This window comes from Lasioglossum baleicum, chromosome 14, assembly GCF_051020765.1.
Source record: "Lasioglossum baleicum chromosome 14, iyLasBale1, whole genome shotgun sequence".
Lineage (NCBI taxonomy): Eukaryota > Metazoa > Arthropoda > Insecta > Hymenoptera > Halictidae > Lasioglossum > Lasioglossum baleicum.
Genome location: NC_134942.1, coordinates 8,791,187 through 8,804,167, shown reverse-complemented (window position 1 = coordinate 8,804,167; position 12,981 = coordinate 8,791,187). Strand labels below are relative to the sequence as shown.

The 12,981-nt window shown below is 44.3% G+C and overlaps 2 protein-coding genes across 12 annotated transcripts in view; one reads left to right on the top strand and one right to left on the bottom strand.

Annotated features, from left to right (window-relative positions):
* Nucleotides 1-185: 185 nt before the first annotated feature.
* Lztr1 (Leucine zipper like transcription regulator 1) lies at nucleotides 186-4,391 on the top strand. 7 transcript variants are annotated; one of them, XM_076438622.1, is made up of 10 exons: nucleotides 187-429; nucleotides 522-753; nucleotides 1,000-1,308; nucleotides 1,367-1,487; nucleotides 1,847-2,013; nucleotides 2,075-2,618; nucleotides 2,676-3,126; nucleotides 3,193-3,371; nucleotides 3,438-3,722; nucleotides 3,813-4,391. In XM_076438622.1, exons 2-10 carry the CDS (start codon nucleotides 641-643, stop codon nucleotides 3,933-3,935), a joined length of 2,292 nt encoding a protein of 763 aa, XP_076294737.1. In that variant the 5' UTR covers nucleotides 187-429; nucleotides 522-640; the 3' UTR covers nucleotides 3,936-4,391. The 7 variants fall into 7 exon arrangements, with proteins under 7 accessions (XP_076294738.1, XP_076294734.1, XP_076294739.1 ...); XM_076438623.1 differs by having other exon boundaries at nucleotides 186-429; nucleotides 1,104-1,308; nucleotides 2,676-3,371; XM_076438619.1 differs by having other exon boundaries at nucleotides 186-429; nucleotides 2,676-3,371.
* Nucleotides 4,392-5,080: 689 nt separating this feature from the next.
* Nucleotides 5,081-12,981, bottom strand: part of LOC143215962 (pleckstrin homology domain-containing family G member 5) — a 114,806-nt gene continuing 106,905 nt past the window's right edge. For 4 of the 5 annotated variants that reach the window (XM_076438610.1, XM_076438609.1, XM_076438612.1 and 1 more), the window contains 11 exons: nucleotides 10,487-10,766; nucleotides 9,552-9,697; nucleotides 9,162-9,473; nucleotides 8,686-8,835; nucleotides 8,028-8,288; nucleotides 7,697-7,948; nucleotides 7,408-7,625; nucleotides 7,173-7,343; nucleotides 6,865-7,091; nucleotides 5,316-6,502; nucleotides 5,081-5,240 (listed from right to left, as the gene is read on the bottom strand). In XM_076438610.1, coding sequence (XP_076294725.1) covers nucleotides 6,228-6,502; nucleotides 6,865-7,091; nucleotides 7,173-7,343; nucleotides 7,408-7,625; nucleotides 7,697-7,948; nucleotides 8,028-8,288; nucleotides 8,686-8,835; nucleotides 9,162-9,473; nucleotides 9,552-9,697; nucleotides 10,487-10,766 — 2,292 coding nt within the window. In that variant the 3' untranslated portion in view covers nucleotides 5,081-5,240; nucleotides 5,316-6,227. The remainder of the gene's footprint in view (nucleotides 5,241-5,315; nucleotides 6,503-6,864; nucleotides 7,092-7,172; nucleotides 7,344-7,407; nucleotides 7,626-7,696; nucleotides 7,949-8,027; nucleotides 8,289-8,685; nucleotides 8,836-9,161; nucleotides 9,474-9,551; nucleotides 9,698-10,486; nucleotides 10,767-12,981) is intronic. The other variant, XM_076438613.1, reaches the window with a different exon arrangement.

The window sequence follows — 12,981 nt, the reverse complement described above, 5'->3', positions numbered from 1 at the left end:
GCGCTTTGTCGCAGAATGATTATGCATTGTTTTTAAGTCCACTATGTATACATTTATGTATTTTGAAACACACTAACTTAGAACGAACCTATATATACGTTTAATTTATTACTTACTTACCTTTACTTGATATACAAATGATCGTGATCAATCGTGATTCACACTTGCCGACTTGCCGATTGTTGCCGATCAATCTGCACTCGCCGACGGAATCCACCCCACCCCCACCGCATCCTGTAATACTGTAAACTGTAATCCTGTAGTCCTGCCCAGCGTTTTCAGGAAAACACGATACTGAACAATAATTGTGTGAACAATTAATCACGTTTAAGCTATTTACGCGATTCAAAATCATACACGATCCCACGGAGTTCCGTTTTCCTTCAGAACAGTCCGATGTCTCGAACGCATGTTTTTGACATCTTTGCGGTCAGTGAACAATGTCGATGATCCTTGAGTGATGCGAGAATATTTTCCTCTCCACATTCTTACTTGAAATGAATTGTTTCGTGCATTTTCAGACCCGTCATCATAGAATGCATTATGTATCCGTTCATATATTACGAAGAGAGGTTAGGTCCAGTCCGTATAAATAGGTTAATGATGAATCTCTCGAAGTAACTGGAATACTTTTGCATAAATGAATATGAACAACGTTGCGTCTGTAGAGTGCTTGACCCTTGAATTTGGACGTTTTGAAACTGTCCATCGATGGCAGCGAATGTTAGAATGCGACGAGTTTGTTGGTGCCAGGTAAAGTAGTTTGACAAGCCTCAGTCCTTCCTTATTAGTTCAACGTTCTCTTAATTTTTTAAAAGACAATTCTATTTGTACAGTTTATTTGTATTTGTTAAGCGAAGAATGTGAATAAACGATGAATTTGAGTGTAACACAGCTACGCATAACCAGTCTGTTTCTCTCTCTCATTTCATCCTTTTTCTTACTTACGTTGCTTCCATGCATAGTCGCAAGTTTTCTCATTCATTCTATTACACACAGGCGTAGCAAACACACTGTTGTAGCGTACAAAGATGCAATCTATGTTTTCGGAGGTGACAACGGCGAAAAAATGTTGAATGATTTGTTGCGATTCGATGTCAAAGAAAAATCCTGGGGTCGAGCACCAGCTGCAGGAGCCCGTCCAGCACCACGCTATCATCATTCAGCGGTGGTTCATGATTCCTCTATGTTTGTATTCGGTGGTTACACCGGGGACATACATTCCAATTCGAATCTCACCAACAAGAATGACTTGTTTGAATACCAATTCCAAACTTGCCAGTGGATAGAATGGGAATATATTAAGAAGTATGTTCTACTTATCTATACTCCTGTGTCCGAAGGTGCTTCATAAATCTCTTTATAGACCACCACCACCGGTAGCGAGATCCGCTCATGGGGCAGCAGTGTACGACAACAAGTTATGGATATTTGCTGGCTACGATGGTAATCGGAGATTGAACGACATGTGGACCATATCGTTGCTAGTAAGTGGAGGTGTGAGAGAACCCGACAATATAAAGCTTCAAATTAAAGCAATAGAAGTTTCAAAGTACTGAAGCTTAAAAGTTGTACTGAAATTATGTGCCATAAAATATTGGGGTATTTGTTTAAAATGCCCAACTTCAATCTTTTAGCTATGGTGGCGTATTTTTTTTGAAAGATAGGAGTTCAAAGCTTTGAAACTTCGTTTCTTTTAATCTTGTAATGATTTACTACAGAGGTTCGAAACTCGAAGCTTCGAAATTTCGATTTTCTTCACCTTCGAAGTTTCTGAAGCTTTGGAGCTTCAAGATCTTCGACCTCCGAAGGAAAGTTACAGCCCCCTACTCTGACCTACTTCCAGCCTGGCGAGACAAGAGTATGGGAAGAAGTAGTTCAATCGGGTGACTGCCCTCCCACATGTTGCAACTTCCCAGTCGCGGTGGCTCGCGAGTCAATGTTCGTCTTCAGCGGTCAGAGTGGAGCCAAGATCACAAACAGTCTCTTCCAGTTTCATTTCCGAGAGAGACGGTAAATTTGCCTCGTCCTTGATTCTTGCGATGAATATTTACAAAGTGAATTATATCGTCAGGTGGACTCGGATCTCAACAGATTTTAAACACATTCTGCGGGGTGTTCCACCGCCGCCGGCACGACGGTATGGTCACACCATGGTCAGCTTCGATCGTCATCTCTATGTGTTCGGCGGTGCGGCCGATTCCACGTTGCCAAACGATCTCCACTGCTACGATCTTGACACGCAAACTTGGAGCATCATTCTTCCGTCGTCTGACAGTCAAATCCCATCTGGTCGTTTATTCCATGCAGCGGCGGTAATAGGTGAGGCGATGTTCATATTCGGCGGAACAGTCGACAACAACGTCCGGTCCGGTGAAACGTACAGGTTCCAATTTTCTTCCTACCCGAAGTGCACGTTGCACGATGATTTCGGAAGATTGCTGATGGGACGTCTCTTCTGCGATGTTGAGTTCATTGTGGGGGAGTCAGAGACTAGAATACCGGCTCACATAGCCATGGTAGCGGCGAGGTCACAGTTTCTCAGGAATCGCATCAGGCAAGCTCGAGAGAAAAGAGACAAACTGGAGAAGGAGGTCAAGGACTCGGATTTGTTAGAGGTAAACAGTCTTAAAGTAGTTGTTTTGGTATTCCTGCTTCATGCGGTTGCGTTGCAGGTAAGGCTTGAAGATGCAGTGCCGGAGGCCTTCGAGATGGTCCTGAACTACATCTACACGGATCGCATTGATCCAACGAGAAAGACCGAGGGTGAATCGAGCAGTTGCGCCGAAGATCCTCCGAGCAATCGAATTGTGCTCCTAATGATGGACGTCTATCGTTTAGCCGACCAGTTCAAAATGGAACGCCTTGAACATTGGTGTGTCTACTACCTCATGTCGACTATAAGTCACGCGAATGTTCTGGAAGCGTTGCATAACGCTGGTCAGTTGCGTCTGATGTTCATCAAGGAGTTCTGCTTGAACTTTGTCATCAAAGAAAGCAACTATAGTCAGATCATCATGAGCAAGGAGTTCGAGACATTGGACCAGCCATTGATGGTGGAGATCATCAGGAGAAGGCAGACAAGTCAGAGAAGGAGCTTCTGCGAGATGTACGATGTTGGCACAGGTAAGGTTCCTTGTTGTTCTGTTTTTGCAAAAAGGAATGTCTGGTCGATTCTTTTATTTTGCGAAGGTACGACATTGGAACAGGACATGGAGGCATTCCTGAAGAGCTTCGGCTCTGAATTCTGTGATGTAAAATTGATGCTGAATGGTACGTCCATTCCTGCCCACAAAGCAATCCTCGCCGCAAGGTGCAGTTACTTCGAGGGCTTGTTCCGTTCCTTTATGCCAGTGAACAAGATGGTGAACGTGAGTATTCTTCTATTGTTAACACGTTCTGACACTGGTAATCCCATTCAACTATTTCTTCGGCAGATGGAAATAGGCAAAATGATCCCCTCCTCCGAATCTTTCAACTCCCTCATGAGGTACATTTACTACGCGGACGTTTCTATGCCGCCGGAAGACTCTGTTTACTTATTCACAGCACAAATTTTCTACGGTTTTACGAATAACCGGCTGCAGGCCTTTTGCAAGCAGAATCTCGAGATGAACATCAGCTTCAAGAACGTGATTCAGATCTTGGAGGCCGCTGATAGGATGCAAGCCATTGATGTTAAAAAATACGTGCTGGATCTCATAGTGCACCACTTCACAGAGGTACACTTCATCTTTAGAACTGATACATTCTACTTCGTTGATCAACAGATTAGGACACTGAAGACGCGTAGTTATATCTTTATTTTACAGGTTGCAAGACTTCCGGAATTAAAACAATTGAGTAAAGAACTACTGTTGGATATTCTCGAGGCATTAGCTGATGAACGTTGCGAGGTACGAACCTGTCTGGACCTGATGAACGAGTGCAATTAGAGCACAATGATTTGAAACACGATCCTAGCTGAGCGAAATGGTTTCTGTCGTCACCTTTTCCTTTATATGAATATATATTAATAGTACCTATTTCTTCCTTATGTTTTGTGTTATTCATACACCCGTTTATGATTATTTTTCACTTTTAATATATATTTACATGGAGGAAAGAATGAGAACAAAAATCATTCTGCTCAACTCGTAATTTAAAGTGATACATCTCAGGAACATTTTCATGACGAGCATTTTTTGTAATTTTTACACAAATCAACACAATCATGATAGGCTTGCAGTAAATAACAGACGAATACGATGTACCAAAATACTGTTAACTATCTCATACTGTAGAAATTCACTATAAGAATGATCCTTTCGACGAGGAAGCGATGTAGGAGGGGGATGATCATAGCAAAAGACCAGACGATTAATAAATTATGTACTATATTTTGAACTTGACGCACAATCGATATTTCTTTTACGATAGATAACACTTTTAAGCTTAATGCAAGCTGCGCAAATTCAATGGGGGGGGGGGGGGGTTATAGGGGCGGAGGGGTTCGAAAGAAACTTTACATGGGGAGCTCGTATAAAATCATTGCTCTTGTTTTCACGTCTACGTATTGTTGTCTCTAGTTGGGTGGTGCTCGGTCTGACGGCCCCAACTCTTTCGGTTCAGTCTCTTCAACGAAAATATTGCGAAATCGAATTTGTACTTAAAAGTAAACGCGTAATCTCCCGATGCTTCACGTGCTCCTCCCGCAACACGCTATTTTAATCGTACATTTTAATCGAAGCTTGTACGAGGGATTTAGCGCGCAAACTGTTTTGTTTCCTCTACGAGAAAAGTGTTTGGATTTCCCTACTTTGTGTGTGTGTGTGTGTGTGTGTCATCTCATCTAACACGATCGCGCGATGCTTTATTTTTCGTTTGTTTTAATCATTAAATCACGAACTTTGTGTGTATGTACGTGTCTGTGTGTGTGTTGTTTGTCTTTTAAGATTAAAATTTTTCGCTTGAGGCGACTTAAACTTCCAACTATTATAGTCATCTAAACTTAAATCACGATACATAGGTCAAAATTACGCTAGGTAGGCCTTTCTTCTTGTTCTTCTTCGTCGCTTAGAACCCTAAATGAACTAGGATAATATTGGAAACGCGCGCGGTCCGAGCCGTTTCGCGTTTTTTTTTCTTTTTTTTGTATTAATTACAAAATGAGATCTAGAAGTTACACGGCTAATCAAATAAGTTACATTATGATACGGTCGTGTGGTACAAACTTCACGTTGATTTCGAATGGCCCCAATCTGAAACAGAATCGTTCCCAGTTGAAGATGGACATGCGCAGTTTAGACGGGCTTCTCGGCACTGCTTTCACTCACCGATTGTAAAATTGCTCGATTCGTATCGTAGGCACAGGGAGTACGAGACGTTCGTTTACTTCAATTCCAATTCCCCCGTTTCCTGTTCTGACCCTGCATGGAAGTGTGTGCAGCACTTGCATACAGGCAACAGAATGCAACATCTCGCTTCGAAACACGACGTATCACGTACACCCTTTATCAAATGCTGATGGTCCGTAGCAATTTACCTTTTCGGTAGGTTACTCTTGTACGCCAGCTCTTGTCATTTCTAAAAAAAAGATCGTCACCCACCGATAGATACACGCTCCCTCTCTCAAATTCTGACATCCAAACATCTACACACTTCATGCACGGTTTCATGCACAATTGAACCAAATGACCTCGTTCGACACGTACAAGACGTCCGGTTTAATCGTATAGCTTGCGGTGACCTACAGAGTTCTACAAGGATAATACGCCTTGATCACTTATACTTTTCAAGGTCATTGCAAGGTCTAATAATTAGCATTTCATGTGTTTATAATACTCGGGGAATAAATTGAGCGTATACACTCCCGTCCGTATGTCGCCGGACACTTATTCATGTTTGGATGCAGATGATTCTTCGTTATTAAGCAACCTATATTATGAAATAAAAATGTGGTACTCTCTAATCTTTTCGAATGTAGAGAACAAAATATTTTATACCTTCTAAAATGTAATTTTTATTCTTATATTTTCTAATTTCTCACTCTCTTTTTCCAACATTTATTCAAACAGTATATGTATATACCAAATTTTGCATTGAAATATTATCATGGAATGGCTACATCTAACGAAAATGAGACAATAAAATCAATGGACGGGAGTGTACGTTTGATTAGAACGTGTTCGACCGGTGACCTTGACATTTGTATCACGGGAAATTATTTCAAGGGGCTAGTTCAGTCGCTACCGCGTTTTCAAAGGATCATAGATTTGATCGTTCGGGTATTTAACCTTTTCCTCCGCGATGCTGCTCGTCGATGGCATCCTGTGCGAAGGCTCCAGCCTTCTGCGCCTCTCCTCGATGGCTTCGCTGTCCAGGTTCATGGTAGGCTGGATCGTTTGTGTCACGGACGTGCTTATGTGTCTCGTTTTAACGAGAGGCGGGTTTCGCGACTGCGGGATCGCGAACGCTCTTCTGAGAGACCCTCTCGGGGGCGACGGCGGCGGATACGAGATACCTGATGGTACATTTCACGTGAGCACATACCCCGATCATATCACATCCACCCGATATCAACATGAAGCCGTGCATCGTCTATCATCGCGACTATCCTCTAAACTGTCTCAGAAGGATTTCGATCGAGGTAGACACGGGGAAAAGAGGGAATCAATGAGACAAATATATGTTCATCGATAGATCGAGTGCAGCGATCGGACCCAGATGTACCGGGTTAACCGACGCTGTCCTCTATCCATCAGATCGATCTAATCAAAAGCATGCAACAGTGCCGTTTTCTCATCGCCGGTGTTTATTGCCAGATGAAACTTCTAGATAGTGTAACAGCGGAGGAAGATAAATTCCCGCGTGGATAATTGCTACCTCGATGCCCAGGCGAAAGCAAGGTGTCCTTGCTCTTCGTGATCTGGGGAACGATCAGAAGCGAGCTCGGCGGTGTCGGGGACACTGTCGAGGTCTGCGGTGAGGTGGCCAACGTCAGATTAGGCAGCGATTGGCCTAGGCTAGAGTACGCGGGTACCTGGACGCTGAGCGTATTCGGCGTCGGTGTCTTGCTCAGCAGAAACCGTTTGTTATCAAATTTGTTAGGACTAGAATCACGATGAAAAATCTCGGTTAGATCCGTGGTCCAGGTGTATTCCTCCTCTACTATTCAGCTTCCACCTATTTACCTGATCTGCAACGGCCGGTGATTGTGTCCGGAACTCTCACCGCCCTCTTCCGAGGACACGCTGGACGCACGGGGCGCCTCGCTGGTTTCCACGCTGACGTTCCGGCTCGGGTTGTAACTGGCCACGAAACTGCTGCTTCCTGGTGAGACACCCTCCATCTCTATGCTTCCACTGGAATTCGTTCCACAAGATTAGTCAAAGCTTCTGCGTTCGAGTCAAATGATTTAATTCAAACCTGTGACTGTGCGCAAGGCTGCTGACGCGTGACGTCCTGCTGCTGCCTCTGGGCGTCTTCAACACAGGCTCGGACTCCTCCCCATCGAAGTCTACGTCACCCAGGGACGTGCTAGTCTGTCTAACCGCCGCCAAGCTCAGGTTCAGCGTGTTACACAGTGGCGGCAGCTTCATCAAAGCGTACTGTTGCTGCGCCTTCCTTATGGAGTCCATCCAGGACTGAAGCAAAATATAGTGATGAGGTGAACACCGTTACAGGTGCTCCGGTAAGTCGTTAGGGGATGGAATACCTTGGCTAACTTTGATTCTCCAGCGCTGAGGACCAGAGCAGCAGAAGCCGCACCGTACTCGTTCAAATAGATCAAACCCAAGCTGGATGGCTCCTTCAACTCGTTGATCCGGATACGATCGATCACGTACGGTTGTCTTATGATCTTCAAACCGCCACCGACCGTCCCAGCAGAACCACTAGATGAGGTCTTCTTGGTCGACGGTTTGCAGATCAATAGCATGTCGGTCAGCAACAACACATGCACTTCCATCTGTAGAATTGAGAAGGGTGTTCAGTGGTTTGCGGATTTATTGTTCGTTGGGAAACTTTGAACGCTCTCGAGGACCCACCTTGCTGCTCGCCGCGTCTCTTAACTTCAAGTCACCCTCGCGGAGAAGCACCCTCAGCGTGTCTTTAGGGCAGCCGGGTATCGGCACTGTCGTGATGTCGAACGTGCTGTGGACCTTGATCAGCTTGTCCAATTCCTCGTCGCGGGACTCCACTACGTCGTAGCACTCTATCCTAGATGCGGCGCTGGCCAACCGGGTTGTTTCCTCGCTCCTCTTCAGGGCGGCGTTCACGGACGCCACGAAGTCGTCCACGGACTTGATCTGAAAGAGAGTCGTCGGATATCTTCAATGTTTATCTATTCATGAATGTTCCATTGCTTTTTAGGAACTTCGATCATCATAACCACGGTGTTCAATCATTTGATGCAACTCTAAATACAGCCCACCATGAAGTTATTAGAAATCTGGTGAAGTAGCAAATATCATTAATTATTTTCTTTAATATTTCCTGTACGAATATTCCTTCAGCAGCGATGTTCCAAAATTTCGATCAACTATCCAGAGATAGCATCATCAAGCTCTAAATACAGCCCACCAAGTTGTTAAAAATCTGGTGAAGAAGCAAATGTTCGAAATTTAGATCAACTATCCAGGGGTAGCATGATCGAGCTCGAGAAAAAGTCCCTAAACCCGTCATGGTTCCCCACCAATGGCTCACCATGTGTATCAATTCCGCCCGTTGCTCCTCGTTCTCCGTGTTCTTGTGAACGGCCTTGAGAAGTAGCGAGTACTTGGTCAGCCTCTGCATAGGTTTCACCAGTATGTCGAGTAGTTTCAGCCTGTTGCAGTCCTTCTGTGTCTCGCACCACTTGCGTTCGAATGCGTACAGGTTAGAGGATATCCTGGATCTATATTTTGGCGAGCCGAGGCTGGGAGTGGAACGCGCAGACGCTGATAGTTACTTCACTGATCGGGGAAGCCCATGGACCTCCCGATCATGCTTAGCAACCGCGTCATCTCAAAATGGATCGCTTCGAACGAAATCTGCCCTTTCGCAACTTCTTCCTTTCTCATCAATTTGCGAATTTTAGACTTTTTATTTTAGAAAATGATTGAATAATCTTCCCGATAGATCTAGTGTTAAATCTGCGGACTTCCAGACTCGGTTAGCCAAAGTGAGGATGAGGCACTTACCACCAGGTAGACCGTGAACAGCTGATTATCGTTGAGCCGGTCCCTGCAGTACTGTTGGCACCTGCTCTGCTCGGCACAGTACCTGGTGTAGGGTGCGAAGGTCTGCTCGAAGGTCTCGAAACCTTGCAGAAGGTGTCCAGGGTCTAATGGCTGCCCGGTAGACCTCGACGCGTTCACCATCATCATGACGTACTCGGTGCAGAAGTACCTGTTCGCGGCGTAGATCTCAGGGATATTGCTAAACAGTTTGGTCCTGTCGACCTCGGTCAGGATATTCGAGGTCTGCAGGCTGCAGAGGCACGCCATGAATAGCTGCAACCACCAATGCACATCACCAGCTGCATCCTCGAAAAAGAGAATGGTTTTTTTTTTTTTAAATCGGACACTCACGTCTGTCACGACCTTCAAGGTTTTGAGGTACGCCGCTTCCGTATGCGCTAACTCCCATAAAGCAGTCTGCTGTTGCTGCTGCTTCTCCGATAGTTGGTCCGCGTTGTGAACTATGTCGCGCCAGTCTTCCTCTAAGCTATACAAGGCTGGAACACGATTGCTGCCAGTTAGTTGATCATTAGCAGACAGCGAATCTTTATGCGAAATAAAAATTGTCTCCCTGAATCGCAGCGCGAACAGGAGTAAAATAGAAAATTATTTTCATTCTTAATCCCTTGAGAATCGTGTTTGACTTGTGATGAAGATTCTGAACAGAGTCTAATAAATACGTGTGTATGTACTATTAACTTCCTTTAAATCGAAATCAAATTTTGGTTTTGTTAATGTACAGCTATTGGAGAACATATATGCATACAATACATGTAAATTTTCTCCTTTCGTAGGAAATTACGAACTACAACAAAGTTCTAATCACCGGAACTGTAAAATAAATCGTAGTGTAAGGGGTTAGTATGTTTAATACATTGAAAATAATAAAACTATATGTTTAACTTTATGATTATTTAAAACCTTTCTGTATATAACATGTTTGCGCAAATTCATAAACCATACTTGGTTTAAAGCATTAAATAAACAATAATAATAATGTTCGCACAAATTCTGATTATAAGACTATACATTAATACATTAGCGAGTAAAGAATGGACATTCAGAGAAATTTTGTAATATCTTTTAGAGGAACATTAACAAATTGTTGAAAGGAATACAGTAAATGAGTTGACTACACAAGGATTAAATTCTTCTAATGTTTCTACCGTTTTAAATCGCATTTATTCATTTTTGTCATAAATGCATAAAATCCGATGTCTAATCAGTAGAGTATACTTCAGACGATGTGATAACGTTTTGGAAAATTGGAAGGAAGCGTTACGCACCATCTTCGTTGAGGATGAGTTCGTAGGGCAGTTGAACGTCCGACAGTTTCGGCACCCCGTGCTTATTATACTCGTCCAGCTGGGCGGTGAGCAGATCGAGTTTGTTGCCCTTGGTGTTCATGAAGAAGCCGCTCCACCGTTGCTTGCTGGTCTTGAATCCCGCAGCCCCAGCGGAACTCCGACCAGACGTGAGCGTGGTGCTGCTGCTGACCTCAGAATCAACACTCGAGTCCTCCGTCGAGACGCTGAAGAAACCGAGGCCGCTGCGACCTCGATAACTCTAAAGGACCCCGCAGACACACACATACATAGAAAACTCTCGGAAACTTTGCTGATTGTCGGCCGAAGTTAATTCCCCGAACTCATGAGGATTGAACGAGGACACGGCATCGCATACTAAGCTGCGAAACGTTACGCCTCGAAGCAATTAGATTGCTTCCTTTATTAATGACTCGCTGCTCACGGGACTACGAAGATTCCTCCGAGTCTAGCCTAAATTAATTCTTGTCCCTTGAAATTTCACATTTGAAATAGTTTAACAGTTTCTCGGAAGTCGAGCGACTGTACCGCAACTCTGAGGTTCGCTGTTTTCGTGGAATAATGAAGCTCGAAGATGAAGAGCGGATGTGTTGTGTGTGTTCTGGCTGGAACTGTCGGACTGAATCTGACGGGAGAGATTAGGCTAATTCTTGTGCCAGGTTGTTTTGTATATAAAGTTGTTAGAGTTCTAGCAATTTTCAAGAAAGCAGAGGATGTGATTAACCCCGGAGATGCTTGTGTCTAAGTGTTTAGATGTCTATAGTGATTCGTGGTCGAGATAACACGAAAGGCAAAAGTTGTTTGACAGTCTCCAAGCTAGTCTCGTACTGTAATTTCAACTTTGTTACTTCCATGGCAGCAGAGGGGTGAGAATAATGAAGTTTGAAGGTAAATGAAGAGCAGACGTTCAACTCGAAGCAATTAGATTGGACTTAACATTGGAGACCCAGGGGTCTAGATTAATTCTTGTTCTTCGTTACTTCATATTGAAAATAGCTCTGTGGAAGCTATTGCCAGGCTCGTATTGCGCCCTAGCTTCGATCTCAGTCTCTAACTAGCATAATTTCGAATAATTGAAATTTTAAATTGCCTGCGAATGCTGTGCAGAAAGATGGAAGCCATTGCCAGGCTATTTAAAATAATTGAAATTTTAAATTGCCTGCAACTTTTTTGCAGAAAGATCGATAATCCAGCGATTAAGCGCAGCTGAAAATCGGACGATCCAGCAAGAGCATGCACGGAAGAAACACGGTGGGCGACAAAGGGACCCATTAGGCTCCATCAGAGCGTCGAAACGATCATGATTCAGGCTCTGAGCATAGGCTAACACAGCGCGCCGTCACTCTTAGGATAATGGATCAATGGGACAGCAATTAGGCGGAAGATTGGCGACAGAATAGCGTTCATCGTTCCCGGGTAACTCATTAGAATCCGCACGGCCGTATAACGGGAGGATCAGCATCGATCGTCCTTCCGCCCGTTGGTATTGTTTGCACCTGACGGATCGTTTCGCCATTTGTCTTCGCGACTTGCTGCCAGCCGGATGGGTCAAGGTTCAAGATCGACCCGGTTGTCGACGCCATTGTCCGCGATTATCGAAGCCCTCTGTGTGCGCGCCGCTCTCGTGGGAATCGCCGATCGAAGATCAGCCGCGGATTATGTGTGTCAGCATGCTCCCGGTTGCGACAATGGCCGAAACCAGGCTGAATGCAACGATATTGCGGAAAACGTGTTCCGATTGGCCGGGACCGGGACGCAAACCGTTTAAGTTAAATTAAAATGCCACGGAGCAAACGGCACCGATTGGAAATGGAACGGGAGCCAATATGACAACGGGGATGATTCAGGTATGGTGAAAAATCCTGCTCGACGTATTCCCGCTTTTTCGCGTTTTTCCGAGGACCTCAATATGCAGCGCGAGCCCTCGGTTTAATCCCAAATGCGACTCTTTTGTTCTAAGCATGCAGGGTGCGTCTCGCAACACGACCACTTCAAATCACTCCCAAGTTATTTGTTGTACGAAGAAGCTTTTCAGACAAATGTTGCACGGTTTCCATGTTGTTCTCAAACTTGATTCAACATTAAAAATGACGTTTATCGGGAACCATCAAGGATGGCCATTCCGCCGTAACTGCGAAAACGCTAGAGTGCATTGATTGTAATAGAGCACGCTTCAGAAATAGGGCACACAAATTAATTAATAGAGCACAAAATATTTTTAGGAATAATCATTTCAAGCCTTGTCCGGTGTAACACGTTTTGTATAGAGAATTTGCTAGTTTATCCGAATTCGAGAAAACATATTGACACCCACATCTCGACAGAAAAGAAAAGTAACAAAAAATAGATTGCAGCACTGTATGTTCCACTTAGAACCACGCAGCATTTGTTTTATTCGTACAACAAATAACTGAAGAGTTATTTCAAGTCTCTCGTTAATCGAGAAGGATCTTTTT

Bases quoted from the DNA above. Each gene is read 5' to 3' on its own strand.
- Lztr1 (XM_076438617.1), top strand. From the start codon at position 875: ATGAATTTGAGTGTAACACAGCTACGCATAACCAGTCTGTTTCTCTCT. The intron at 1,309-1,366 runs GTATGTTCTACT...ATCTCTTTATAG, and splicing joins GAATGGGAATATATTAAGAA to ACCACCACCACCGGTAGCGA. The intron at 1,488-1,846 runs GTAAGTGGAGGT...ACCTACTTCCAG, and splicing joins TGTGGACCATATCGTTGCTA to CCTGGCGAGACAAGAGTATG.